This window comes from Saccopteryx leptura, chromosome 2 (genome assembly GCF_036850995.1).
Source record: "Saccopteryx leptura isolate mSacLep1 chromosome 2, mSacLep1_pri_phased_curated, whole genome shotgun sequence".
Lineage (NCBI taxonomy): Eukaryota > Metazoa > Chordata > Mammalia > Chiroptera > Emballonuridae > Saccopteryx > Saccopteryx leptura.
Genome location: NC_089504.1, coordinates 2,849,432 through 2,877,371, shown reverse-complemented (window position 1 = coordinate 2,877,371; position 27,940 = coordinate 2,849,432). Strand labels below are relative to the sequence as shown.

Sequence of the window (27,940 nt, the reverse complement as noted above, 5' to 3'; positions counted from 1 at the left end):
CACGCCCAGGTGTGCCCCCTCTCTGCCCGTGAAGGACACGCCCAGGTGTGCCCCCTCTCTGCCCGTGAAGGACACGCCCAGGTGTTCCCCCTCTCTGCCCGTGAAGGACACGCCCAGGTGTGCCCCCTCTCTGCCCGTGAAGGACACGCCCAGCTATGCCCCCTCTCTGCCCCCAGCTCGGCCCCCGAGGGCTCAGCACTCTCCTCTCTTTCCCCGGCTCTCCGTGGCCTTTCATGGCCTCTGTGTCCAGACTGGCCTCCCCGCTTGGTTACCCTCGGTTACCTGCCTCTTCCCCGTCTTGGCTCACTGTCCGTCTGCCCCAGCGGGTTCAGATCTGGAGCCGTGCCCGGCGTGATCGGCCCCCGGGCTGCCGTGGTGAAGGGCGCGTGGTCGGCCCTCGTGGGGCGTGCCGTGTCAGTGGGTGAAGGGCGCGTGGTCGGCCCTCGTGGGGCGTTCCGTGTCTGGGTGAAGGGCGCGTGGTCGGCCCTCGTGGGGCGTGCCGTGTCTGCGGGTGAAGGGCGCGTGGTCGGCCCTCGTGGGGCGTGCCGTGTCTGTGGGTGAAGGGCGCGTGGTCGGCCCTCGTGGGGCGTGCCGTGTCTGTGGGTGAAGGGCGCGTGGTCGGCGGGGCGTGCCGTGTCTGTGGGTGAAGGGCGTGTGGTCGGCCCTCGTGGGGTGTTCTGTGTCTGTGGGTGAAGGGCGTGTGGTCGGCCCTCGTGGGGTGTTCCGTGTCAGCGGGTGAAGGGCGTGTGGTCGGCCCTCGTGGGGTGTTCCGTGTCTGTGGGTGAAGGGCGTGTGGTCGGCCCTCGTGGGGCGTGCCGTGTCTGCGGGTGAAGGGCGCGTGGTCGGCGGGGCGTGCCATGTCTGTGGGTGAAGGGCGTGTGGTCGGCCCTCGTGGGGTGTTCCGTGTCAGCGGGTGAAGGGCGTGTGGTCGGCCCTCGTGGGGTGTTCCGTGTCAGCGGGTGAAGGGCGTGTGGTCGGCCCTCGTGGGGTGTTCCGTGTCTGTGGGTGAAGGGCGTGTGGTCGGCCCTCGTGGGGCGTGCCGTGTCTGCGGGTGAAGGGCGCGTGGTCGGCGGGGCGTGCCATGTCTGTGGGTGAAGGGCGTGTGGTCGGCCCTCGTGGGGTGTTCCGTGTCAGCGGGTGAAGGGCGTGTGGTCGGCCCTCGTGGGGTGTTCCGTGTCTGTGGGTGAAGGGCGCGTGGTCAGCCCTCATGGGGCGTGCCGTGTCTGCGGGTGAAGGGCACGTGGTCGGCCCTCGTGGGGCGTTCCATGTCTGTGGGTGCAGCCCTGCCGCTGAGAGCGTGTTGGGATTCTCAAGCCTGTTGTGCTCTGATGGCCTCGGTCACCCTTTTCTGCCGCCCGCCCCCCGAGCTGTCCCTGAGTCCCCTGGGCACGGTGCTGGACCATAGGGGTGGTGGCCCCCCCCCCGGTGGGGACGTCAGGTCCTGGGAGAGTCCATGGTGTGGTGGGCCCCCCCCCCGAGAGTCTGCGGGGTAGTTGGCGGGACCCCGGCCTTAGGCCCGCAGAGCTGAGACCAGGAGGGGCGGGCCACGGGCAGCATGTGCGGGGCTGCCCTCAGCGCTCAGCAGGGCCATTTTCCTGGCGCAGGGGGTGCCCTTGGGTGGCGGCCGCTGTCCCAGCCCCACTCTTACTTCCTCCTGAAATTCAGTAAAGGCGTGCAGACCTGGGCTCGGCTGGACAAGTAGGGCCCAACCGGCTGTGCGTGGACAGGGGGGCCAGCCCGCGGGGGGCTGCCCAGGCCTGGGCTGGGAGGGCGCCCCGGGCACTCGGGCACCCTTGCCTGCTCGGCTGTGCCGCCCAGCGCCGCTGAGGAGGCAGCCTCAGGGGCACTTTCCCTTTCCGGAATGCGCTCTCTCCCGGTTCGCTCGTGGGTGGCTGGTCACGGGAACCCTCCCCCTTCCCTGGCCACGGCAGAGGCGCCGGGGGTCCGCGCAGAGCCTGGTGGCCTGAGCAGAGCCTGGTGGCCCATTCTTGGCCTGGTGGCCCGAGCAGAGCCTGGTGGCCCATTCCTGGCCTGGTGGCCCAGACTCACTGGCTGGTGGCCCGAGCAGAGCCTGGTGGCCCATTCCTGGCCTGGTGGCCCAGACTCACTGGCTGGTGGCCTGGCCCAGCATCATGGGAAGCGGGCTGTGTGTGTGTGTGTGGGGGGGACTTTGCACCTTTGAAACGGCCCCACCCTTGACTCGTGAGTCCCTGAGGACGAGGGCCATCCCTCCCGAGTTGGGGTTCAGCGAGGGGCGCTGTGTGCCTGAGCTGGAGCCCGAGGCTGACCTCCGCCTCGCGTGGCCAGGTGGCTGGGTGGGCAGCAGAGATGGCAGTGGCCCTCGCTGGGCTGCAGCGTGTGGAAACCAGCGGTGACGTGGCTGGCGGTGTTGAAATAAGAGCTTGTGGGTTTCCCAACATCCTGCCAGCCTGTCACAGGACTGGGTGTCAGGATCCGGGGTGCTAGGCCCAGCCTGGACCTCCTTTTTGGGGTGGCTGGCTCCCCGTGTCCTCCCCCACTGCTGCTCAGGGCGAAGGAAGAGGTGGTGACGTCAGGGCAGCGTTGCTCTTACGCTGGGCCCACGTGCCCACGTGATCCTCGTGACCTGCCCGTTTTAGGGAGGTCAGGTGGCCTTGCAGTGGAGGGTGGGATTTGAACCCAGGACGTGGAGTCTGGGGCGTTGCCTCCCTAAGGCCAAGGATTTCCTGCCAGCCTGGTGGGCAGACACCAGTCAGGTGGCAGACAAGGGTGCTAGCCTCCTGAGTCCTCCAAGGGACTGCGTGGACTGGGGTGTTGTAGGCTCCTTACTGGGCCAGCTCCCCCATCCCGGGGACGATGGGAGCCCAGGGGGGCATCCTTGTCCCTTGGGCCGGAGCAGGGCCTGGTGGCTGGACTGCCCTGTGGCGGGCAGACTGTGACCACAATGGCCACACACGCGTTGTTTATCCACTGTGCTCCAGGCACTCGATTTTGGGGGATTGTGGTGCCCTCTCCATAACCTCTGGGGGGCCGTTCTCATGCTGAGTGTCTAGAAAGGAAACGGGCTCAGGAAGGCGGAGTGGGGCCCACGGCCGCGGAGCAGGGAGCCAGCGTCCAGGCCGCTGGATGGGCAAGGCCACGACTCTGCCAGGTCAGACAGGGAGGAGACAGACTGTGGGAGTGTTTGCTGGGGGGAGGGGCGCACCTGGCTCTGCCTTTCTGAGCTGTGTGACTTCAGGGGAGTAGCTGGGGCTCTCTGATCCAACTGAGGGGGCTCGGACGGCCCAAGCGTGGAGCTGGCTCTGTCTGCTTCAGGAGCTGGCTGTCTGAGGGAAGGAGGGGCAGAGGGCTCAGGACCCATGTCCCTGGCTGGGTCCCCTGCTGGGTGGGGCAGGGGGTTCTAGGAACTTGTGGTCATGCCTGCCTGTCGCCTGTCAGCAAGGGAGGGGCTGGCGAGGAGTCTTTATGGATGGATGAGGAAGTGGGAGCCCAGAGAGGGTGAGGGGCTGGCCCCGGGCCACACAGCGAGGTGGCCAAGCCAGGGCCGGCGGAGAGCGGCGTCCTGAAAACACGGGCTCCGGTAAGGCAGCCGTTTTTGTGGTCGGGTGGGGCGGACGCGGTGGGGTTCCAGGGGCCCTCCGCACCCTCGCCGGGACTGGGAGGGCCGGGAAGGGCCGGGACAGTGACCCCGGGGCGGTGCTGGCTTGTCGGGCTCCTCTGTGTGCCAGGAGTCGTAGCTGTTGCCTGTCGACTTCAGCAGCTGCGCGCCTACTGTGTGCCGGGCACCGTGTTCCGCCTGCGCTGCTCATGTTCTGAGACAGCCCTGCCCTCAGATGTCACCAGCCCGTCTTCCAGGTGAGAACACGGCTGCCCGGACAGGCGGCGCTGATGACCGCCGAGGTCTGGGGGAGGAGGCGGAGCTGGACCCCAGCCCTGTGCCCCCTGCTGCCAGGGTCCTCTGAGTCTGCCTGCCCCCTTCCCGGGCGGGGTATGTGGCTGGAGTGAGCGGCTGTCATCGTGGGGTCGTTTTACGTAGGTCTGTGTACAGAGAGCCCAGGGTTTGGTTTGGGGCGTTGTAGGCGTCTCCTGTGCTGTAGTTGGAGGGAGGTGAGTGGTGCCTCCTACAGGAAGCCCCCCTGGATATCTGCACCTGGACAGAAATGCTACCTCCTCCTGCAATACCAGCGACTGGGCCCTTTGGACTCCTGGAAAAGGCTGTCTGTCTGTCTGTCTGTCTGACTCTGGACTAGGCGTCCCTGGGCGGGGCCTGGCCTTGCTTATCTGCCTCTTCCTAGTCCAGAGGGCAGCGAGGGAGTGGATGCCCCGTCCGCAAGCGCTCTGTGACGTGGGAAGGGAACTGAAGCCGAGGCACTGTCCCTTTTCTGAGGACGAGGCCACGGCGACCCAGCGCGGTTGCGTCAGATGCCCGTGGCCCCACCCGGCTGTGAGTCAGGCAGCTGGGCCTCAAACCCAGGTCTGCTGGCTGACGGCTGCCTGCACCCTTACCACCTGTGTTTGTCACCTGTGGGGACAGGTGAGGAAAGGCCAGCTTTGTGGTCACTCGTCCACTGCCTCCTAGCCACTTCCTTCGCCTGTGACTCCTCTTTGCAGAAGAGGAAGTACAGGCTCAGAGAGGTTGCCTAACCTGCTGAGGTTGCACAGCTTGTCAGTCTCTTGGGGTCTCTTTGAGCCTGGTGCTTGCTCGGCTGGTTTTTAAGGGCTGTGGTGAATCCTGCAGCCTGCGCTGGCCCTGTCCCAGAGCTCCTGCCACCACCCTGTCCGTCCATTCATTTAGTAAGCCTTTATTTGACACCTGTTGTATGTCAGGCCCCAGGGATGCCTGATGAACCAGTTGTGGGTTTGCCCCTCGGGGCCCCCAGACCTTGGCAGCCTCAGACAGGTAGGCTGGGGACACCTGCCAGGGTGGTGAGAACTCTCGGAGAGCGTGCAGTAGAAGAGGCCTCTGTCCTGGCTGAGAGGGTCAGGAGGACTTCCAGGAGGAGGTGTTGCTTGAGCTGGATTGGAGGGAGCCAGGAGATGTGTTAGGGGGAGTTCCTGGCCCGGGGGACGGCATGTCCAAGCCTCAAGGTGAGAGAGCTGGTGTGTGTCTGGAGAAGACCCGGTTCCCAGGGTCTAGAGCAGGGGCAGTGTGGGAGTCAGGGTGTGGGTGGTGGGCGAGGGCCGAGGAGGAGGCAGAGGGGCCCCCGGTGGGCCTCACCTTCCTGGAGCGGTGGGTTGGGCTGGCCCTGGGATGCTGGGGAGGCTGCAGGCAGGCCCCGACCCAGAGCTAGCTCGGTTCACCGCGGGGTCAGCCCGGGACCGTGTGTGTGTGTGTGTGCAGACGGGCTGCTGGGTCAGCCGGCTCGTCTTTCAGCCGAGGACACAGGCTCCAGGCCCCCCCGGGGCTCCTTCCCACTCGTGGTGGGGGGTGTGAGTGTGAGGGGTTCTCGGGTAGGTGGGGTTTAGAGGAAACCAAGTCTGCATTTGTCTTGGCACACGCTTGCGGTCGGCGCATTCGTGCGAGTGGCGGGTCACGGAGACGCTGAGGTGCTGTGAAACGCCCCCCACCCCGTGAAGGAACCCAGACGACCAGCCGCCTGCAGCTCTGTCACCAACGCCGGACCAGGAGGGGAAGCGGCCCTCGCGCTCCCCGCCCGAGGTGGCCGCCGGCCCGGCCTTTCCCTCCCGGCGCCGAGAGGGCTCGGGCCTCGGCACCGCGTGTTCCTCACACAGGAACGGGACGCAGGCGTTCTGTTTTTGTCAGAGTTGGGATGTCCCATAGGAAGGAAGGACTCCCCCTCTCGGGGTGGAGAAGAGGGTGGCCTCTTGGTGGGACCGGCCAGCGGAGGACACTTTGGCCCCAGGACCAGGGTCCTGTGGAGGTGACAGTTCTCCCTTCTCAAGCAGGGCTCACCACGCGGAGGGCGTTTTGGGCTGAGACGTTGTGTGTGTGTGTGGGGGGGACCCTAGGGGCTCCTGGGCCCCCAGGCGGGCATGTGTGCAGATGTCTGTCTGCACTGACCCTGTCTGAGGGGCGTCCATCCCGTCGGGGCGGAGGGCTCCCCAGCGCCCCTGCCATCGGCCCCTCGCTGCCCCACGCCGCTCACCTGCCCTCCCCCACCGCACGGTGCCGCCCCCTCCCCTGCACCCTGCGCCCAGGCAGCCCTGGCCCCACAGTCTGGCCTGTGCGTGGCCAGCCGTCTGGCCCTGGGCAGGTTGGACTCTGTCTCCCTGAGCCTCATCACTGCAGAGAGACAGCAGTGCTCGCGGGGTTCTCGAGAGAGGCTGTCAAGGTGCGTGTGCCAGGGCGCCCAGGGCAGGGGCCTCTGTGCTGGGGACAGTCCCAGGCAGGCTGCTGGATGCTGGTCAGGTCCTCCTGGAGGCCCTGTGGCCCCGGCCGGGGTGCGGGGGGCTGGCGAGGGGCTGCAGGGGACCAGGGACCCTGGTCGGGGGCAGAACCCCAAACCCTCTGCTTCTGAGCTGTGGGAGCCTGGGAGCCCCGTTTCTGTTCCCAGGACCCCCGGCGGAGTTGGTGGTGACTACTCTCAACCGGAGGGTCAGTGGTGGGCGGAGCGGACACCTCCCTGTGCTGTCCCCCAGTGCAGGCATCGTGGCTCGTCCTCGTGGCCGCCTGACCGGGGAGCAGGTGCTGTGGGGTGGGGTTCTGCACTGGGAGCCCCAGCCTGGCCTCCACTCACTCCAGGGCCGTGGGGCTGAGGCCTCTCGGGAGCTGGGTGCCCGGGCGCCATGTGCCCGCAGCGAGCGCCGCTCCATCCGCGCCCGGGCACCCAGCTGCCCTCTGCCGTGCGGCCGTGTCTCTTCTTGGACTCACTGAATTGGCTCTTGAGCGGCCGGTGCTCCCCACGCAGCCCGTCCACGCTGTTGTCTCGTCCCACGCGTGCTGCGAGGGGGCAGAGCTCGTTCTTTGTCAGGTTTGCTGTGACCGGGCCCGGCTGAGTGGCCGTGGCGGGCCGCTGGCCTCGGTGGCCGGACTCACCCGGGGCTGCTGTAGCACAGCACGTGGGGGGGTGGCCGCTGTCGCGGGGGTGTCCCGGTTCCTCCCCCCGGCTAGGCCCTTCACAGCGGCTTGCTGAGTGCGTGGGGAGACGGCCCCCGATCCTGTCCCTGGTCGGACAGATGGCATGGACGGCGCTGGGTCTTGGTCCTCGTCCACACGCAGCTCCGTTGTATCGTACTGCCGGGGTGGTGGGGAGCCCGTGTTCTGGAGATGTAACTTTTTATTCTGGGGCGTGATTCCTTTCTAAGACTGTGTGTGTGTGTTCATTGGTCACAGGCTCCTGCTGTCCGGACAGACTCGTGTCCTGCCCGTCAGGTCTGGGAGGTGACGACGGTGCTGAGCCCGGCCCTGCTCTGTCGCCCGAGGGGCTGAGCCAGGAGGCAGGTGGCCACCCCTGTGGAGTGAGGCCGCAGGGTCCCGCCACCGTGCTGGTCCCGGATGGCGGGCAGGTGGCGGTGCTGAGGGCAGTGAGCAGGCTGTATCCTGGCTGTCTGCTCCGGGGATCGGGGCACAGTCTGCAGGAAGCTGGCAGCGGCCGCTGGTTCTGGGCAGGACGAGGGAGGCGCAGGCTGTGCAGGTGGGGCCCCGAGCTCCCAGGGGTGCCTGAGGGTGCCGTGTCCGCTGCGGGCATTGCCGAGTGATGATTGTGCATAGGACTGACCCCACGCCCGTGTGGGCTCCTGGCCCCCAAGCCGTTTGAATGCTTGCCCCCCGCGGGGGCCGTGCCATCTTGTGTCCAGAAGGTGGTGGGGAGAGAAGGAGGGGCCTGCCCCCATGGGGGACATGGCCTGGGGGGGGTGAGGACACCTGCTGCTTTATAGAGGCTGTCGGGTGACCAGAGAACAGGCCCTGGTCCCATCCCCGTCGATACCCAGCCCAGACCGTGTGCCGGGGCCGGTATGGGTGGGGCTCTGTCTGCCTCCCTGACCAGCTCAGGCCTGGGGTTTGCCAGGTTCGGTGGACGGCTCCTTCCCGGTCAGCGGTGGCAGCCTCGGCCCCACACACGCTTGCCTGCCCAGCTGCTCTGCTCCTGCTGCTCTGCATGCGCAGACTGCGTGTCCATCTGTCTCCAGGAGTGCAGTGGGAGGTCCTGCCACGGGTGGCCCCCAGCTGCACGCAGGGCGAGAGCCGGGCTGCCCTTGGCTGTGACTTTGTTTTGTTTCCTCAAGTCAGATTGTCCGGCTCCATCCTGTGCCCGGAAGAGAGGCCTGCCTCTGTCCTGGGGGTGGCCCTGAGCCCCCCAGTTCTTCCCGCTGGGGGGGTGGGGGTGGGGGGACCTGTGCCTCCCTGCCTCTGTCCTGGGGGTGGCCCTGAGCCCCCCAGTTCTTCCCGCTGGGCGGTGGGGGTGGGGGGACCTGTGCCTCCCTGCCTCTGTCTCGGGGTGGGGCCCTGAGCCCCCCAGTTCTTCCCGCTGGGCGGTGGGGGTGGGGGGACCTGTGCCTCCCTGCCTCTGTCTCGGGGCGGGGCCCTGAGCCTTCCCCCCCCCGTTCTTCCTGCTGGGCGGTGGGGGTGGGGGTGGGGAGACCTGTGCCTCCCTGCCTCTGTCTCGGGGTGGGGCCCTGAGCCCCCCAGTTCTTCCCGCTGGGCGGTGGGGGTGGGGGGACCTGTGCCTCCCTGCCTCTGTCTCGGGGCGGGGCCCTGAGCCTCCCCCCCCCCCCCGTTCTTCCTGCTGGGCGGTGGGGGTGGGGGTGGGGGACCTGTGCCGCCCTCTCTGTCAGCCAGCAAAGGCAGTCACTGCTCGGTCACTGTCCTGCTGACACAGCGCCTGGGCCAGCCTCCTGGGCCTCTCCCCTCTGCACATCTGTGCGTGCTGTTCCCTCTGCTGACTGCTTGTCCTTGCACTGCTCTTCCTGGACCCCACTCACCTGCACTGGCTGCGTCCCTGCCCTCCAGTGTCTCTCCACTCCCTGTGGCACGGATGACCCTTGGAGGGGGAGGTTAGGGAGGGCGTGAAGGGAGTCCAGGCTGGGCTTCTGGGAGACCCCTGGGACCAGGCCTTTGTTGCTCTCTGGCTGTCTGTGGGGCCACCGCTGGGGCCGATGGTCAGCAGGAGCCCCTGCCCTCAGGGTGGCGAGTTGGGCGGTGGACGTTGCCGCCTGGGGGCCCTTCTGTGTCCTGGGCCTGCGCTGGCCTCTTGGAGCCGACCCCTGGGAGGGGCTGCCCACACTCCTCTGCCCACTGGCAGGAACTCGCTCTCCTGTCCACTTTCCCTCCTGCTGCCCCGTTCCTCAGAGGTGACAAGACAGTCCTGACTCACCACTGACCACTGAGATGCAGGTGCTTGTGGCCTGTGGGGGACTGGGGCCCGTGGACCTGCCCGGCCTGTCAGGGGCTCATCTCTGGGCCGGGTGACGTCCAGAGGGGGTGAGGGGGTCTGGGCCCCTGGTGGGCCTCCAGGACGGGGTGCCGCCCTGCAGGGGCTGTGTGTCACTCTGTGTCGCTCTGCTTGGCCAGCGTCACCGTGCTGGGGACATGCGGTTCCCAGGCCCGTCCTGCCGTCGGCTGGCGTCAAGTCTGGGCAGGTGTGTGTGTTCAGGGCAGCCGCCCGCGGTGGGGGCCGGAGGCGGCATGCCGGCCCTGTGAGTCACGCCGGTCCCGGGAGTGGGGGTGGGGGGCCTGGCGCGGCACGGTTGGCGTGCCGAGGCATGCCGCTGGCCTGGCACGGGAACCTGCCGTGGCCGGGAGAGCAGGGTGGGGGGGCCTCCTGCCCGGGAGGGGTCGGCCCTGTGAGACCCCGCCTCCCACCAGGCTGTGCTCTGGGACCAGGCTGGGAGGCTGGCGGGCCGGGAGGAGCTGGACCTCCCAGGTCAGTGCTTCCCAAGGGGCAGACGCCGCCCTGGCCCCCCCTCGGAGCAGCTGGAAACCTGCTGGGGGGGGAGGGGAAGGGGGGTCGGTGTTCCTGGGCGTCCCAGGGGTCTGAGCGGCCAGGGTCCCACCTTCTCCTGAGGATCGGTGCCCCCTGCCCGCTCTGTGGCGGAGACAGTGGATCCCGGGAGGGGTGGGGGCTGTGCGCCCCCCTTTGGGGAGTGGTGCAGCCCCCCTTTGGGGAGTGGTGCAGACCCACTTTGGGGAGTGGTGCGCCCCCCTTTGGGGAGTGGTGTGCCCCCCTTTGGGGAGTGGTGCAGACCCCCTCTGGGGAGTGGTGTGCCCCCCTTTGGGGAGTGGTGCAGACCCCCTCTGGGGAGTGGTGCGACCCCCTCTGGGGAGTGGTGCGCCCCCCTCTGGGGAGTGGTGCGCCTCCCTCTGGGGAGTGGTGCAGACCCCCTCTGGGGAGTGGTGCAGACCCCCTCTGGGGCGTGGTGCAGACCCCCTCTGGGGAGTGGTGCAGACCCCCTCTGGGGAGTGGTGCGCCTCCCTCTGGGGAGTGGTGCAGACCCCCTCTGGGGAGTGGTGTGCCCCCCTCTGGGGAGTGGTGCAGACCCCCTCTGGGGAGTGGTGCAGATCCCCTCTGGGGAGTGGTGCGCCCCCCTCTGGGGAGTGGTGCAGATCCCCTCTGGGGAGTGGTGCAGACCCACTTTGGGGAGTGGTGCAGATCCCCTCTGGGGAGTGGTGCAGATCCCCTCTGGGGAGTGGTGCGACCCCCTCTGGGGAGTGGTGCAGACCCCCTCTGGGGAGTGGTGCAGATCCCCTCTGGGGAGTGGTGCGCCCCCCTCTGGGGAGTGGTGCAGACCCCCTCTGGGGAGTGGTGCAGACCCCCTCTGGGGAGTGGTGCAGACCCCCTCTGGGGAGTGGTGCGACCCCCTCTGGGGAGTGGTGCAGACCCACTTTGGGGAGTGGTGCAGATCCCCTCTGGGGAGTGGTGCAGACCCCCTCTGGGGAGTGGTGCAGATCCCCTCTGGGGAGTGGTGCAGACCCCCTCTGGGGCGTGGTGCAGATCCCCTCTGGGGAGTGGTGCGACCCCCTCTGGGGAGTGGTGCAGACCCACTTTGGGGAGTGGTGCAGACCCCCTCTGGGGAGTGGTGCGACCCCCTCTGGGGAGTGGTGCAGACCCCCTCTGGGGAGTGGTGCGACCCCCTCTGGGGAGTGGTGCAGACCCACTTTGGGGAGTGGTGCAGATCCCCTCTGGGGAGTGGTGCAGACCCCCTCTGGGGAGTGGTGCAGACCCCCTCTGGGGAGTGGTGCGACCCCCTCTGGGGAGTGGTGCAGACCCCCTCTGGGGAGTGGTGCGCCCCCCTCTGGGGCGTGGTGCAGATCCCCTCTGGGGAGTGGTGCGCCCCCCTCTGGGGAGTGGTGCGACCCCCTCTGGGGAGTGGTGCGCCCCCCTCTGGGGAGTGGTGCAGATCCCCTCTGGGGAGTGGTGCAGACCCCCTCTGGGGAGTGGTGCGACCCCCTCTGGGGAGTGGTGCAGACCCCCTCTGGGGCGTGGTGCAGACCCCCTCTGGGGAGTGGTGCAGACCCCCTCTGGGGCGTGGTGCGCCCCCCTCTGGGGAGTGGTGCGCCCCCCTCTGGGGCGTGGTGCGCCCCCCTCTGGGGAGTGGTGCAGACCCCCTCTGGGGAGTGGTGCGCCCCCCTCTGGGGCGTGGTGCGCCCCCCTCTGGGGAGTGGTGCAGACCCCCTCTGGGGAGTGGTGCGCCCCCCTCTGGGGAGTGGTGCAGACCCCCTCTGGGGAGTGATGCGCCCCCCTCTGGGGAGTGGTGCGCCCCCCTCTGGGGAGTGGTGTGCCCCCCTCTGGGGAGTGATGCGCCCCCCTCTGGGGCGTGGTGCAGACCCGTGCGGGGCAGGCAGAGCCAGGGTCCAGGCTGGTGCCGCCTCTTGCCAGATTCGTGAGCTGGGCGCAGCTCTTCAGGGGAAATTCCGACCTTTGGAGCCAGGGCCAGTGTGGACCCCGCTCTGAAGAAGGACAGCGTTTGGTCTGGGCTGGGCACAGGGGCCCTGGAGGAGGTGGGCGCTGCTGGAACAGGTCAGAGGCTGCAGAGGCTCTGACGAGGGCTCAGGGTGTGGGTCCAGAGCCTCAGTCTGGGGTGATGGGCTTAGACTTCAGCTGGCACCCTGTAGGGCAGGGGCTGTGTGCTCTGAGGGGATTTTTCGGGGCTGGGACTGGTGTCTAGTCTGGAGTTTTCTATTCTGTCTGGCAGGGGCAGGGAGGGCTTCCTGGAGGAGGTGTCTTTGGCAGGAAAACCCAGAGGGAGTGATTGTGCCTGCGCTGCGGGCCAGTGGCTGGGGCTGAGAGGGGCAAATAACCACACTGACTGGAGAGGAGGGCTGGGGGCTGGGTAGGGCTGGACAAGGAGGCTTGTGTGGGGCACAGTGCCCCCATCTGCACCTCGGCCTCAGGCCCCTCTGGGAGAGGCGGGCGGTGCTGGACTTGGTGAGTGATTGATGGAGACCCCTGGGCTTACTTGGGGCTTTTCCAAGTTAGCGGTCAGCAGTCTTGGGGTCCCGTGGGAGGTTCTCTGGCTCTGGCCATCTTCAACTCTCTGGTCATGGTTTTTGGGGGGTGGTTCCACCTCGGATTAGCTCTGACCTCCCTGGCGTTCTCTGCCTGTCCAGGGACTACAAGCGAGGGCAGTGTGGGGCAGTGTGTCAGCCCTGGGCCTGGCAGACAGTGGTGCTCTTGAAGAGGCTCATCCTGTCCCTGAGGGTGCCCCGGGGGGTAGGGCCAGGGCGGGGTGGGGTGGGGCGGGGTGGGGTGGGGTGGGGTGGGGGGGTCTAATGCCCCTCCCAGTGGGGGCTGCTCAGGTAGGCGGACAGTCCCCAGTGCCCGTTGTCAGGCGTGGCTGTCAGAGGGGCCCCCGAGGCCCTTCCCCACCCTGTCCCCAGACCCCCAGACCAGGCTGTGGCAGCAGCTGGCTGGCCCAGGTGGGGTCCTCGGTCTCTGCGCTGCCCCCCCAGCCCAGCCAGGATGTGAGTGGTTGGGAGGGGCCACTGGCCGAGGCCAGAGGGCAGCTCTGGGCTGGTGTCCCCGCCGTGGGGCTGGCGCCCACCCCTCCTCCCCGCCGCTGGGCTCTCTCTGCCGGCCGGCCACGTGCGGAGGAAGGAAGCTGAGGTTTGGGTGGTGTGTGTGTGTTTGCTTTTGCCTGGGCCCCGGGGGCTCTGGCCAGGGCCTGGGTGCTGGTCTCCGGCGCTTTGCAGGGGAGGGCGAGGCCTGGGGCGGGGGTGAGAGGGCTTCGGTGGGGCCGGGGCTCTCTGGGGGCCAGGAGCTAGGTGCCAGGGCAGGCCCGGGACAGCTGGTGGGAGGGAGAGGCCTGAGAGGGAGGCAGCGGGCTGGCCCATCCTCTGGGGTGGCCCCGGGTCGCCATCCCCGCTGATGCTGGACTGGTGAGCTGGACCAGAGCAGGGGACCGGTGAGGTGGACCAGGGCAGGGGACTGTGAGGTGGACCAGGGCAGGGGACTGTGAGGTGGACCAGGGCAGGGGACTGTGAGGTGGAGCAGAGCAGGGGGCCAGCGGGGTGGACCAGGGCAGGGGACCGGTGGGGTGGACCAGAGCAGGGGACTGTGAGGTGGAGCAGGGCAGGGGACTGTGAGGTGGACCAGGGCAGGGGACTGTGAGGTGGACCAGGGCAGGGGGCTGTGAGGTGGAGCAGGGCAGGGCAGGGGGCTGTGAGATGGAGCAGGGCAGGGGACTGTGAGGTGGACCAGAGCAGGGGACTGTGAGGTGGAGCAGGGCAGGGGACTGTGAGGTGGAGCAGGGCAGGGGACTGTGAGGTGGACCAGAGCAGGGGACTGTGAGGTGGACCAGGGCAGGGGACTGTGAGGTGGACCAGGGCAGGGGACTGTGAGGTGGACCAGGGCAGGGGACTGTGAGGTGGAGCAGGGCAGGGGGCTGTGAGGTGGAGCAGGGCAGGGGGCTGTGAGGTGGAGCAGGGCAGGGGGCTGTGAGATGGAGCAGGGCAGGGGACTGTGAGGTGGAGCAGGGCAGGGGGCTGTGAGGTGGAGCAGAGCAGGGGACTGTGAGGTGGACCAGAGCAGGGGACTGTGAGGTGGAGCAGGGCAGGGGACTGTGAGGTGGACCAGAGCAGGGGACTGTGAGGTGGACCAGAGCAGGGGACTGTGAGGTGGAGCAGGGCAGGGGACTGTGAGGTGGAGCAGGGCAGGGGACTGTGAGGTGGACCAGAGCAGGGGACTGTGAGGTGGACCAGAGCAGGGGACTGTGAGGTGGAGCAGGGCAGGGGACTGTGAGGTGGAGCAGGGCAGGGGACTGTGAGGTGGAGCAGGGCAGGGGACTGTGAGGTGGACCAGGGCAGGGGACTGTGAGGTGGACCAGGGCAGGGGACTGTGAGGTGGACCAGGGCAGGGGACTGTGAGGTGGACCAGGGCAGGGGGCTGTGAGGTGGACCAGGGCAGGGGGCTGTGAGATGGAGCAGGGCAGGGGACTGTGAGGTGGACCAGAGCAGGGGACTGTGAGGTGGAGCAGGGCAGGGGACTGTGAGGTGGAGCAGGGCAGGGGACTGTGAGGTGGACCAGAGCAGGGGACTGTGAGGTGGACCAGGGCAGGGGACTGTGAGGTGGACCAGGGCAGGGGACTGTGAGGTGGACCAGGGCAGGGGACTGTGAGGTGGAGCAGGGCAGGGGGCTGTGAGGTGGAGCAGGGCAGGGGGCTGTGAGGTGGAGCAGGGCAGGGGGCTGTGAGGTGGAGCAGGGCAGGGGACTGTGAGGTGGAGCAGGACAGGGGACTGTGAGGTGGACCAGAGCAGGGGACTGTGAGGTGGAGCAGGGCAGGGGACTGTGAGGTGGAGCAGGACAGGGGGCTGTGAGATGGACCAGGGCAGGGCAGGGGACTGTGAGGTGGACCAGGGCAGGGGACTGTGAGGTGGACCAGGGCAGGGGACTGTGAGGTGGACCAGGGCAGGGGACTGTGAGGTGGAGCAGGACAGGGGACTGTGAGGTGGAGCAGGACAGGGGACTGTGAGGTGGAGCAGGACAGGGGGCTGTGAGATGGACCAGGGCAGGGGACTGTGAGGTGGGCCAGGGCAGGGGGCTGTGAGGTGGACCAGGGCAGGGGGCTGTGAGGTGGACCAGGGCAGGGGGCTGTGAGGTGGACCAGGGCAGGGGGCTGTGAGGTGGACCAGGGCAGGGGGCTGTGAGGTGGACCAGGGCAGGGGGCTGTGAGGTGGACCAGGGCAGGGGGCTGTGAGGTGGACCAGGGCAGGGGGCTGTGAGGTGGACCAGGGCAGGGGACTGTGAGGTGGGCCAGGGCAGGGGGCTGTGAGGTGGACCAGGACAGGGGGCTGTGAGGTGGACCAGGGCAGGGGACTGTGAGGTGGACCAGGACAGGGGGCTGTGAGGTGGAGCAGGACAGGGGGCTGTGAGGTGGAGCAGGACAGGGGGCTGTGAGGTGGACCAGGGCAGGGGGCTGTGAGGTGGACCAGGGCAGGGGACTGTGAGGTGGGCCAGGGCAGGGGGCTGTGAGGTGGACCAGGGCAGGGGGCTGTGAGGTGGACCAGGGCAGGGGACTGTGAGGTGGACCAGGGCAGGGGGCTGTGAGGTGGACCAGGGCAGGGGGCTGTGAGGTGGACCAGGGCAGGGGACTGGGCAAGAAGACAGGACGTCTGTGCTCGGAAGGAACAGTCGGTCGTGGGATTGAGGGGTACAGTGGGGGAGGGGGACCTCCCAGGTCGCCCCTTCCAGTTCCGGGTGGGAAGCCGTGTCTGGGGGAGAGCAGAGCCCTGGCTGGTGGGGGCAGCTCTGCTCAGTCCGTGCAGTTCCCCCCCCTCTTCACGGTGTGAATGCTCCCCCCCGCCCCCCCACAACCACCTTCACGCTACCATGTCCCCCAGTGCTGGCCGGGGCGGGGCGTGCCCACGGCTGGTCTGAGCTGGCCCCACCCCCTGCCGCCCCCCTTCCTGCCCCCCCAGACGTGGCGCCTGCTGCTTGTGGCTCTGCTCAGCTCCCGCACGCTCCGCGCCTGTCGACTGTGTGCACCTCGGGGCCCCCAGTGGGTGAGACCCCGCCCCCCCTCCTTGGGGACCAGGAGGCAGCTGGCTTTGCTTAGCTTGGACTCCAGGGCTGTGTGACCGACACGACTGTGGCTTCTGTGGGCGCGTAGGCGGGGAGGGCAGAGCTTGGCCGTCTGAGCACCCAGTCCTGCGAGCAGCCTCCCACCCGGCGGGGCTGTGGTGGGGGGACGCGTGTCCAGGCTTTGCCACGCCTGAGGCCACCCAGCCGATGGGACAGGCCTTGCACCTGGTCACCTACACTCGCTCCTCCACCCCAGTGGTCCCTGGCAGGCGAGTGGGAGGTGGCAGGAGGGCCCAGAGGGGGCGTCTTCCTGCCGTGGACGAGCCGAGTTGTGGTGGGACAGGTGATGCAGGGTCTTTGGGGCAGGGGCGGTGTTGGGGAGCCAGGGCGTCATTGCGAGCTGGGAGCCAGGCTGCTGGTGAGGGCTCACCCCGGGCCTGGCATGGGCCAGCCCTGCTGAGGCCGGAGGCCGGTCTGTGTTGGCTCTGAGAGGTGGCCCTTGCGACACCGGACCTCGCCTGCCTCTGTGGGGCTCAGGGTGAGAGGGGTGACTCTGAGCGCCTTTTTCTCCTTGGCTGCCGAAGAGGGAGGGAGTTCCCTCTCGAGTGATGAGCTGTATTGGGCACAAATGACCTGATTCATTTGTGGGGTGCGGGCCAAGAGGATCTCACAGGAACCGCCCTGCCCCGCCCTAGACACAGGCTGACTGGCCGGGCCGGCCCTCGGGCAGCTGAGGAGGATCCTGGGGGTCATGGTTGACCACCAGCCCTCGCTGAGTTAGCATGGCTCACCTCTGGGGAACAAAGCCTTTGACTGGATCCGGGTGAGGATGAGGTAGGCAGGGCTGGGCTTCTCTGTCCAGGCCGGGCCACGCCATGCCCCGGTCCATCTGTGAGCTTAGCCCAGTGCTGTCACGGGCCCTGGACGTGCAGGCAGCGGGGAGGCGTGAAGGAGGGATCCCAGCCAGCACGGAGGCAGGGTGGCCACAGCCCCAGGACTGTCTGGCCAGGGTCTTGCTAAAATCAGGATCACCGCAAAAGGGGTTTGGGCCATTGTTGTGAAAATAATATCTGCATATGGCATAAAACCCAAGCCAAACAGCTCAGGAAATGACCTACCGCCTCCCAGCCCAGAACTGGGAGTCCTTGACCCCTCGACTCCGCAGTGTAACCCCTGGGGACTTCCCTCGTCATCCTCGGACCCCACTCTTGAGTGGGTTCTGGTGAGTGGGGACCTTTAGAAGCAGGGTGGGGTGGGAGGCCTGGGGAGAAGGGCCCTGCCTGGGTCCCATAGCAAGTTGGGTGTCAGGTGGAGCGTGCAGTGTGGATGGGTGGACAGATGTGGGAGCCCCGGAGTGGCCTGGGGCCAGGGGCCGCTGGAGGAGAGACTGAGGCAGGGCTGCTGCTGGGCCGTCAGCCGGGTCCGCCCGGGCGTGAGGTCGTTGGTTCTGTGTGAGTCCTGCAGGGGCTGCTTCTGGGCCGTCAGCCGGGTCCGCCCGGGCGTGAGGTCGTTGGTTCTGTGTGAGTCCCGCTGGGTCCGCCCGGGCGTGAGGTCGTTGGTTCTGTGTGAGTCCTGCAGGGGCTGCTGCTGGGCCGTCAGCCGGGTCCGCCCGGGCATGAGGTCGTTGGTTCTGTGTGAGTCCCGCTGGGTCAGCCCGGGCGTGAGGTCGTTGGTTCTGTGTGAGTCCCGCTGGGTCAGCCCGGGCGTGAGGTCGTTGGTTCTGTGTGAGTCCTGCAGGGTCCGCCCGGGCGTGAGGTCGTTGGTTCTGTGTGAGTCCTGCAGGGTCCGCCCGGGCGTGAGGTCGTTGGTTCTGTGTGAGTCCTGCAGGGTCAGCCCGGGCGTGAGGTCGTTGGTTCTGTATGAGTCCTGCAGGGGTGCTGCTGGGACGTCAGCCGGGTCCGCCCGGGCGTGAGGTCGTTGGTTCTGTGTGAGTCCTGCAGGGGCTGCTGCTGGGCCGTCAGCCGGGTCCGCCCGGGCATGAGGTCGTTGGTTCTGTGTGAGTCCCGCTGGGTCAGCCCGGGCGTGAGGTCGTTGGTTCTGTGTGAGTCCTGCTGGGTCAGCCCGGGCGTGAGGTCGTTGGTTCTGTGTGAGTCCTGCAGGGTCCGCCCGGGCGTGAGGTCGTTGGTTCTGTGTGAGTCCTGCAGGGTCCGCCCGGGCGTGAGGTCGTTGGTTCTGTGTGAGTCCTGCAGGGTCAGCCCGGGCGTGAGGTCGTTGGTTCTGTATGAGTCCTGCAGGGGTGCTGCTGGGCCGTCAGCCGGGTCCGCCCGGGCGTGAGGTCGTTGGTTCTGTGTGAGTCCTGCAGGGTCCGCCCGGGCGTGAGGTCGTTGGTTCTGTGTGAGTCCTGCAGGGTCAGCCCGGGCGTGAGGTCGTTGGTTCTGTATGAGTCCTGCAGGGGTGCTGCTGGGCCGTCAGCCGGGTCCGCCCGGGCGTGAGGTCGTTGGTTCTGTGTGAGTCCCGCTGGGTCCGCCCGGGCGTGAGGTCGTTGGTTCTGTGTGAGTCCCGCTGGGTCCGCCCGGGCGTGAGGTCGTTGGTTCTGTGTGAGTCCTGCAGGGCTGCTGCTGGGCCGTCAGCTGGGTCCGCCCGGGCGTGAGGTCGTTGGTTCTGTGTGAGTCCCGCTGGGTCCGCCCGGGCGTGAGGTCGTTGGTTCTGTGTGAGTCCTGCAGGGTCAGCCCGGGCGTGAGGTCGTTGGTTCTGTGTGAGTCCTGCAGGGCTGCTTCTGGGCCGTCAGCCGGGTCTGCCCGGGCGTGAGGTCGTTGGTTCTGTATGAGTCCTGCAGGGTCAGCCTGGGCGTGAGGTCGTTGGTTCTGCATGAGTCCCGCTGGGTCAGCCCGGGCGTGAGGTCGTTGGTTCTGTGTGAGTCCTGCAGGGTCAGCCTGGGCATGAGGTCGTTGGTTCTGTATGAGTCCCGCTGGGTCAGCCCGGGCGTGAGGTCGTTGGTTCTGTGTGAGTCCTGCAGGGTCAGCCCGGGCGTGAGGTCGTTGGTTCTGTATGAGTCCTGCAGGGTCAGCCTGGGCGTGAGGTCGTTGGTTCTGTATGAGTCCCGCTGGGTCAGCCCGGGCGTGAGGTCGTTGGTTCTGTGTGAGTCCTGCAGGGTCAGCCCGGGCGTGAGGTCGTTGGTTCTGTATGACTCCTGCAGGGTCAGCCCGGGCGTGAGGTCGTTGGTTCTGTATGAGTCCTGCAGGGTCAGCCCGGGCGTGAGGTCGTTGGTTCTGTATGAGTCCCGCTGGGTCAGCCCGGGCGTGAGGTCGTTGGTTCTGTGTGAGTCCCGCTGGGTCAGCCCGGGCGTGAGGTCGTTGGTTCTGTATGAGTCCTGCAGGGTCAGCCCGGGCGTGAGGTCGTTGGTTCTGTATGAGTCCCGCTGGGTCCGCCCAGGCGTGAGGTCGTTGGTTCTGTGTGAGTCCCGCTGGGTCAGCCCGGGCGTGAGGTCGTTGGTTCTGTGTGAGTCCCGCTGGGTCAGCCCGGGCGTGAGGTCGTTGGTTCTGTGTGAGTCCCGCTGGGTCCGCCCGGGCGTGAGGTCGTTGGTTCTGTGTGAGTCCTGCAGGGTCAGCCCGGGCGTGAGGTCGTTGGTTCTGTGTGAGTCCCGCTGGGTCAGCCCGGGCGTGAGGTCGTTGGTTCTGTGTGAGTCCCGCTGGGTCAGCCCGGGCGTGAGGTCGTTGGTTCTGTGTGAGTCCCGCAGGGTCAGCCCGGGCGTGAGGTCGTTGGTTCTGTATGAGTCCCGCTGGGTCAGCCCGGGCGTGAGGTCGTTGGTTCTGTGTGAGTCCTGCAGGGCTGCTGCTGGGCCGTCAGCCGGGTCCGCCCGGGCGTGAGGTCGTTGGTTCTGTGTGAGTCCTGCAGGGTCAGCCCGGGCGTGAGGTCGTTGGTTCTGTGTGAGTCCCGCTGGGTCCGCCCGGGCGTGAGGTCGTTGGTTCTGTGTGAGTCCTGCAGGGCTGCTGCTGGGCCGTCAGCCGGGTCCGCCCGGGTGTGAGGTCGTTGGTTCTGTGTGAGTCCTGCAGGGTCAGCCCGGGCGTGAGGTCGTTGGTTCTGTGTGAGTCCCGCTGGGTCCGCCCGGGCGTGAGGTCGTTGGTTCTGTGTGAGTCCTGCAGGGTCCGCCCGGGCGTGAGGTCGTTGGTTCTGTGTGAGTCCCGCTGGGTCCGCCCGGGCGTGAGGTCGTTGGTTCTGTGTGAGTCCTGCAGGGTCAGCCCGGGCGTGAGGTCGTTGGTTCTGTGTGAGTCCCGCTGGGTCCGCCCGGGCGTGAGGTCGTTGGTTCTGTGTGAGTCCTGCAGGGTCCGCCCGGGCGTGAGGTCGTTGGTTCTGTGTGAGTCCTGCAGGGTCCGCCCGGGTGTGAGGTCGTTGGTTCTGTGTGAGTCCTGCAGGGTCCGCCCGGGTGTGAGGTCGTTGGTTCTGTGTGAGTCCCGCTGGGTCAGCCCGGGCGTGAGGTCGTTGGTTCTGTGTGAGTCCTGCAGGGCTGCTGCTGGGCCGTCAGCCGGGTCCGCCCGGGCGTGAGGTCGTTGGTTCTGTGTGAGTCCTGCAGGGTCAGCCCGGGCGTGAGGTCGTTGGTTCTGTGTGAGTCCCGCTGGGTCCGCCCGGGCGTGAGGTCGTTGGTTCTGTGTGAGTCCTGCAGGGCTGCTGCTGGGCCGTCAGCCGGGTCCGCCCGGGTGTGAGGTCGTTGGTTCTGTGTGAGTCCTGCAGGGTCAGCCCGGGCGTGAGGTCGTTGGTTCTGTGTGAGTCCCGCTGGGTCCGCCCGGGCGTGAGGTCGTTGGTTCTGTGTGAGTCCTGCAGGGTCAGCCCGGGCGTGAGGTCGTTGGTTCTGTGTGAGTCCCGCTGGGTCCGCCCGGGCGTGAGGTCGTTGGTTCTGTGTGAGTCCTGCAGGGTCCGCCCGGGCGTGAGGTCGTTGGTTCTGTGTGAGTCCTGCAGGGTGGTGAGCCCCCCACGCCCAGCGTTGCTGGTGCCCCACGGCTGGGGCAGTGCTCTGGTGGGCAGCAGGCTTTCCAGATGCTCAAAGAGAAGTCTCTGTGGCCAGCCCCCAGCGATGGTTGTGGGCGTTAGGTGTGTGCCTGTGGCCTTGGCCCCTGCGTCCCGGGCAGGCGGCCCGTGGACTCGCTGGGGGTGGAGACTGAGGGCGCCTTCCCCTTACCTGCCAGGGACGGTGAGGCTGAGACCGCGTGCTGTGGCCCCCATGTCCCCTCTGCCTGGGCCGGGCCACTGGCTGATGGGTCACAGAAGGCATTCTGTGCCCCGGGGGAAGGACCCCGTTGTGTGGCTGGAGGGTGGCCAGGCGCACGGAGGACCCTGCCCCCTGTGCTCCCTGCGGAGCCCCACCTGCACCTGCCCAGTCCTGCTCGGGCCCTGCTTCCCTGGCGTGGGGCTCGGCTGTGCCCGCCTCTGCCCGCCAGGCCTGCTGGCCGTCTCCCAGCCTGGCCTCCTGGCCTCTGTGCTGGCGCCTTTGCTGTCCCTCCTGCGGGATACTCGCTGCAGGTGCTCGGGGCTCCATGCACAGAGTACCTCCTGCCAGGGAGCCGGGGGGGGACGGCACGGTGGGGACCTGAGGGTGGACAAGGGCATGGGACCCCCCAGGAGTGCCACCTGGGCTTCTCCCAGGAGCACCACCCCAGCCGAGGCCAGGCCGAGACAAGCACAGGGCGTTTAATGACCAGCATCCCTGGGGCACCGGCTGGCACTGTTGGGGGGCATGTCCGCTCTCCCTGTCTTGACACCAGCAGGCGGGTGGGAAACGGTCTCAGCCGGGTCACCTGACTTGCCTGCAGCCAGACAGCTGGCCAGCTGTGGGGAGGATTTGAACTCGGGTCCGCCCCTTCCCCGCTCCCCGACCCCAGGCCTTGTCTGCCCCCCACCCCCCACCCAGGCCCCCGGCCAGGTGACGGTCCCCCTGCTGTGCCAGCTGCGGGCTGGCACTGTCGTGTCTCAGATTGAGGAAACGGACTGGGGTCCCTGTCCTCTTCCAAGAAGCTCTGGGCCTCGGCCAATGGGAGCTGCCTGTGGTCACAGGTGTCTGGGTGAGGGTGGTGGACCGGGCGGGCCCGGGAAAGGGGAACTCAGCCTCTGGGCCGGGCGAGCCCCACTTGCTGCCGACGAGCTCCCAGCCGCCGCGCAGAGACGCCGGCCCTCCTCAGCTCCTTCCCCGTGGGCCCCTGCCGCTCGCCCCGCCGCCAGACTGCATCGCCGGAAGCCACGGGACCCCGAGCCCTCGGGCCGGGGAGCGGTGGGGCCGTCCCCGTGGTGGGACCTCTCGCCCACGCTGGCCATGAGGCTGCACCTCCTGGCCTCTCTTTCGGGAGGCAGCCTGGGCTGGAGGGCGGGCGACCGTCGGTGGCTGGCAGGTGAGGGCCAGGCGTGCAGGGCACGGGGGCAGCGGGGCCTGGGCGGGTGCTGGGGTCTTGCTTGTGGGCGTGGAGCTCATAGCAGGTCTGTCCGGGGGCCAGGTGCTGGGCAGTGGCCGTCTGTGTGGGACGCGCCTTCTGACACCCGGTCACCACTGCTGAGCCCGTACGTGGTGTCGGCCGTACTGGGCGGCTTGTGTCTGTACTGATTTTCACAGCCTGAGGCCAGGACCACTGATTGGGCTCTGGCCTGCCCAGCGTGTCGGGCCCCGGGTTCCAGGGGGGACAGGCGAGTGGCTGGCGGTTCTCTCTTTGCCTTGACGTTCTGTGGAGAGCTCCCCGGGGTCTGGCTCACTCCACTTTACAGAGGTGGACACTGAGGCCCGGGGATGGTGGGGATTATCTGGTTGGAGGGGAGCAGTGGACCTGGCCACCCTCCTGGGTCTGGTGTCTGGAGCATCTGTGAGGGAGCTTCGTGAGACCTGGGCTTCCCGGAGTCAGCCTGGGGCCAGGTGGACGGATGGACAGCCGGCCCGGAGCCGGCGTGCCCCCGCTCCTGGGTCCCGGCTCCCTGTGGCAGTGTGAGAGGGTGTGCGGGGGCTGCGTGCAGGGCGGTGAGGGGCTGGAGTCCCCGTGGGTCCCGTCTGGCCTTGCCAGGGGGCTCCTCCCTGCCTGTCCTGGCTGTGCGTCCCGTTCCTCTATTTTGCTTCTTCTGCACACACCCTGTGCGGGGCTCGTGTGGCTAGTTCCCTCACCTCCACTGACCTCCCTAGGAGGACGCACTTTCCTGTGCCCAGGTTCTGGGGGAAACTGAAGCTCAGGGATGTGCAGTGGCTTACCCAGGGCCACACAGCGGCTCAGGGGAGGCCCTCGAACAGGACCTGGCCAGTTGGGCGGCAGCTCGGACCCGTTCACTCGTTCAGGCCTTTTAAGGTCTCTTTGCAGTTATTGAATGGTTAGTGCTTTGCATCGAGGGGCCTGGCTTGCATCTTGGTGGAGGAGGCCGTGGCCTGGCTTCGCTCGTGCCGTGTGGACAGCAGTGGACACCACACGAGGCTGCACCGGGCTGTCTCTGGGAACCACGTGGTTTTGGAGCTGGAACCTTGAAATAAGGACACCTGCCAGGTGCCGTGCGTTCTCGACAGGGACCTGCCCCTGATGTGGCCTCTGCAGGATTCTCTGCTCGGTCAGGGATCAAGGGACGGACACCCAGGCGTGCGGGCCTGCACGCTGTCCTGCGGCCAGTCCTGGCACCTGGGGACCCGGAGCCGGTGCCGGGCTCCTCGGCCCCGTTCCGCCTGCCGTCCTTGCTTCGCCGTCCTGGCCAAGGGGCCGTGAGGCACGGCCCAGGTCTGGGTCTGCCAGCCCGAGGTGTCTGGAAGGCCCACCCCCTGCAGAGAACTCCGACGTGTGGTGGGGATGGGGCTCAGTCTTCCTGTTCGGAGGTGGTGGTGGGGGTTTGGGCTCCCATTGTCTGGGGGCTCCCCAGAACCGTACCCATGTCCTGTGTGTCCCCACCACGCCCGACTCTGACCCTGACCCTGACCCTGATGGGCCTCTTAGCTCCTGGCTTTGGTCTCCTTCTCTGTGAAGTGGGTGCGGGAAGAGAGCTTCCCCAGCCAGGCTCTGGATGTGACAGGATCCTAGTTATGTAGAATGACTTCTGTGCTGTCGTGCCCTGCTGTGCGTGTGTGTGTGTCTCTCTGCCCGTCTGTCTGTCAGGTGGTCGTCACGGGCACTTGGCGGCTGGGCCAGGCCCTCTTCTAGTGTTCTGTAGGCGTGCTGCCTGCGTCCCTGGCAGGAGAGCTGGGATCGTTGCTCCGGCCACGTGCAGGGGACGAGCGCGGGGTCTTCGGGCTCCTCTGCCTGTCCACGGCGGGTCCAACGTGGGGGTGTGCTCCGTCCTGCTGGTCACCCGCTGGTCGCCTGCTGCCGCTTGGAGCTCCTTCCAGTTTGTTCTCTGGGGAGGAGAACATGTTAACGTCGTGCGTCAGCGCCAGTCACTGGCTGTGAGCAAGGGTGTCGTAAGGCACATGCGTGAAACCCGTACATTAGACGTGCTTACTAACCTCTGGGGTCTTCCTGCCTCTGGTTCTGCGGTTGTGCTGGGTCTGGATGGGGGGGCTGGGTCTGGATGGGGGGCTGGTTCATGGTTGTCCTGGGTCTGGATGTGGGTGCTGGTTCCGCGGTTGTGCTGGGTCTGGATGGGGGGTTGGTTCCGTGGTTGTCCTCGGTCTGGATGGGGGTGCTGGTTCCGTGGTTGTCCTGGGTCTGGATGTGGGTGCTGGTTCTGTGGTTGTGCTGGGTCTGGATGGGGGGGCTGGTTCTGTGGTTGTGCTGGGTCTGGATGGGGGGCTGGTTCCGTGGTTGTCCTCGGTCTGGATGGGGGTGCTGGTTCCGCGGTTGTCCTGGGTCTGGATGGGGGTGCTGGTTCCGTGGTTGTCCTGGGTCTGGATGTGGGTGCTGGTTCCGCGGTTGTCCTGGGTCTGGATGTGGGTGCTGGTTCCGCGGTTGTCCTGGGTCTGGATGTGGGTGCTGGTTCCGCGGTTGTCCTGGGTCTGGATGGGGGGCTGGTTCCGCGGTTGTCCTGGGTCTGGATTGGGGGCTGGTTCCGCAGTTGTCCTGGGTCTGGATGGGGGGGCTGGTTCCGCGGTTGTGCTGGGTCTGGATGGGGGGGCTGGTTCCGTGGTTGTCCTGGGTCTGGATGGGGGGCTGGTTCCGTGGTTGTGCTGGGTCTGGATGGGGGGGCTGGTTCCGTGGTTGTCCTGGGTCTGGATGGGGGGCTGGTTCCGTGGTTGTGCTGGGTCTGGATGGGGGTGCTGGTTCATGGTTGTCCTGGGTCTGGATGGGGGGGCTGGTTCTGTGGTTGTGCTGGGTCTGGATGGGGGGCTGGTTCCGTGGTTGTGTTGGGTCTGGATGGGGGGGCTGGGTCTGGATGGGGTGCTGGTTCCGTGGTTGTCCTGGGTCTGGATGGGGGGGCTGGTTCCGCGGTTGTCCTGGGTCTGGATAAGGGGCTGGTTCTGTGGTTGTGCTGGGTCTGGATGGGGGGGCTGGTTCCGTGGTTGTGCTGGGTCTGGATGGGGGGCTGGTTCCGTGGTTGTGCTGGGTCTGGATGGGGGGCTGGTTCTGTGGTTGTGCTGGGTCTGGATGGGGGGCTGGTTCCGTGGTTGTGCTGGGTCTGGATGGGGGGCTGGTTCCGTGGTTGTGCTGGGTCTGGATGGGGGGCTGGTTCTGTGGTTGTGCTGGGTCTGGATGGGGGGGCTGGGTCTGGATGGGGGGCTGGTTCTGTGGTTGTGCTGGGTCTGGATGGGGGGGCTGGGTCTGGATGGGGGGGCTGGTTCCGTGGTTGTGCTGGGTCTGGATGTGGGTGCTGGTTCCGTGGTTGTGCTGGGTCTGGATGGGGGGGCTGGTTCCGTGGTTGTGCTGGGTCTGGATGGGGGGCTGGTTTCGTGGTTGTGCTGGGTCTGGATGGGGGGCTGGTTCTGTGGTTGTGCTGGGTCTGGATGGGGGGCTGGTTCCGTGGTTGTGCTGGGTCTGGATGGGGGGCTGGTTCCGTGGTTGTGCTGGGTCTGGATGGGGGGGGCTGGTTCCGTGGTTGTGCTGGGTCTGGATGTGGGGGCTGGTTCCGCGGTTGTGCTGGGTCTGGATGGGGGGCTGGTTCCGCGGTTGTCCTGGGTCTGGATGGGGGGCTGGTTCCGCGGTTGTGCTGGGTCTGGATGGGGGGCTGGTTCCGTGGTTGTGCTGGGTCTGGATGGGGGGGCTGGGTCTGGATGGGGGGGCTGGTTCCGTGGTTGTGCTGGGTCTGGATGGGGGGCTGGTTCCGTGGTTGTGCTGGGTCTGGATGGGGGGCTGGTTCCGTGGTTGTGCTGGGTCTGGATGGGGGGGCTGGTTCCGCGGTTGTGCTGGGTCTGGATGGGGGGCTGGTTCCGTGGTTGTGCTGGGTCTGGATGGGGGGCTGGTTCCGTGGTTGTCCTGGGTCTGGATTGGGGGCTGGTTCCGTGGTTGTCCTGGGTCTGGATTGGGGGCTGGTTCCGTGGTTGTGCTGGGTCTGGATGGGGGGGCTGGTTCCGCGGTTGTGCTGGGTCTGGATGGGGGGCTGGTTCCGTGGTTGTGTTGGGTCTGGATGGGGGGGCTGGGTCTGGATGGGGTGCTGGTTCCGTGGTTGTCCTGGGTCTGGATGGGGGGGCTGGTTCATGGTTGTCCTGGGTCTGGATGGGGGGGCTGGTTCATGGTTGTCCTGGGTCTGGATGGGGGGGCTGGTTCCGTGGTTGTGCTGGGTCTGGATGGGGGGCTGGTTCCGTGGTTGTCCTGGGTCTGGATGGGGGGGCTGGTTCCGTGGTTGTCCTGGGTCTGGATGGGGGGGCTGGGTCTGGATGGGGGGGCTGGTTCCGTGGTTGTGCTGGGTCTGGATGGGGGGCTGGTTCCGTGGTTGTCCTGGGTCTGGATGGGGGGGCTGGTTCCGTGGTTGTCCTGGGTCTGGATGGGGGGGCTGGGTCTGGATGGGGGGGCTGGTTCCGCGGTTGTGCTGGGTCTGGATGGGGGGGCTGGGTCTGGATGGGGGGGCTGGTTCCGTGGTTGTGCTGGGTCTGGATGGGGGGGGCGTGTTGCATTCGATGGAGTGAGGTTGCACATGGGTGTCCTTTCTCTGATGATCCAGGGGTCAGCTGAGTGCTCGTGGGGCCAGGTGCTGAGGGTTCCCCTGGCATCTGGCAGGCTCTGTGTACCCTGGAGGGACTGGGTCTCCCCATTCGGGGCGGCTGGTCCATGGACTGGGTGTGAGTTACGCACACTGGGGTGGGTCTCCTCTCTGCTCTGTCAGATGCTGAAGGGCCTCCCGCGCTCTCCGGAGGGCGTGAGGGCTGGAGGCTGCTGCCCGTCCGGCTTGTTCCCCAGGCCTCTGTGCTGCCCTCCCCACCCCCCAGGCAGAGATGGCTGGCCCAGGACCCTGCAGGTGGCCCAGCCATGGGGGAGGCGTGCGTATCAGTCACGTGACCGGCCTGAGGTGGGTGCACAGTCCACGCCCCGACCCTGTGCTCTGGGCATTGCAATCTGTGCTCGTGGGAGCGACTTGCACCCTTTCCCCAGGACAGCTGCCATGTGGGAGTCAGCTTTCCCCGGACCCTCCCCCAGATGACCCTGCCGGGGCCACCCACAGGGGTGCTGTGGGACCCAGCGGAGTGGATGGTGGCGAGGTTGCGACGGCCAGGGCGGAGGCCCCGTGGGGGGACTGGCTCGGCCTCAGGTAGGCCAGGGCTTCGGAGTTTAGGGGGTGCAGTGGGGAGCTGTGGGAGGTTCTGCCAGCCCCTGAGTGGACAGTGACCGTCCTGCCGCGTGACCGGCGGAGGGCTGGCTGTGGGGAGGGTGTGCAGAGCTGACTGGGACTACCTGGGACTCTCGTCGGTACAGAGGGGGCCGTGGGCATTCCGGGTGGCCGTGCTGTGTGGCTGTCCTGGACTCTCTGTCGGTCTGTCCGTCCCCCCTTCCGTCTGGAGGCCCTGCGGGCGGGTGACCGCTGCAGCCCCGTCCTGTGAGGTGACCGCTGCAGCCCCGTCCTGTGAGGTGACCGCTGCAGCCCCGTCCTGTGAGGTGACCGCTGCAGCCCCGTCCTGTGAGGTGACCGCTGCAGCCCCGTCCTGTGAGGTGACCGCTGCAGCCCCGTCCTGTGAGGTGACCGCTGCAGCCCCGTCCTGTGAGGTGACCGCTGCAGCCCCGTCCTGGGCTCTCAGG

At 67.6% G+C, this 27,940-nt stretch overlaps 1 protein-coding gene across 6 annotated transcripts in view; it reads left to right on the top strand.

Annotated features, from left to right (window-relative positions):
- The window catches only part of RXRA (retinoid X receptor alpha), a 116,017-nt gene that overhangs the window by 46,768 nt on the left and 41,309 nt on the right, over positions 1–27,940 (top strand). Inside the window, exon 1 of one of the 6 annotated variants that reach the window (XM_066366744.1) lies at positions 3,427–3,559. The exons of 2 other annotated variants lie outside the window; for them this stretch is intronic. Coding sequence is in view for 1 of the 4 variants with exons in the window: in XM_066366741.1 (XP_066222838.1) it covers positions 5,052–5,067 (16 nt within the window). In the remaining 3 variants the exon portion in view is untranslated. Of the gene's footprint in view, positions 1–3,426; positions 3,560–4,937; positions 5,068–9,701; positions 9,804–16,923; positions 17,119–27,940 lie in introns of those variants that run through there. 3 more of the 6 variants (XM_066366741.1, XM_066366742.1, XM_066366743.1) reach the window with 3 other exon arrangements.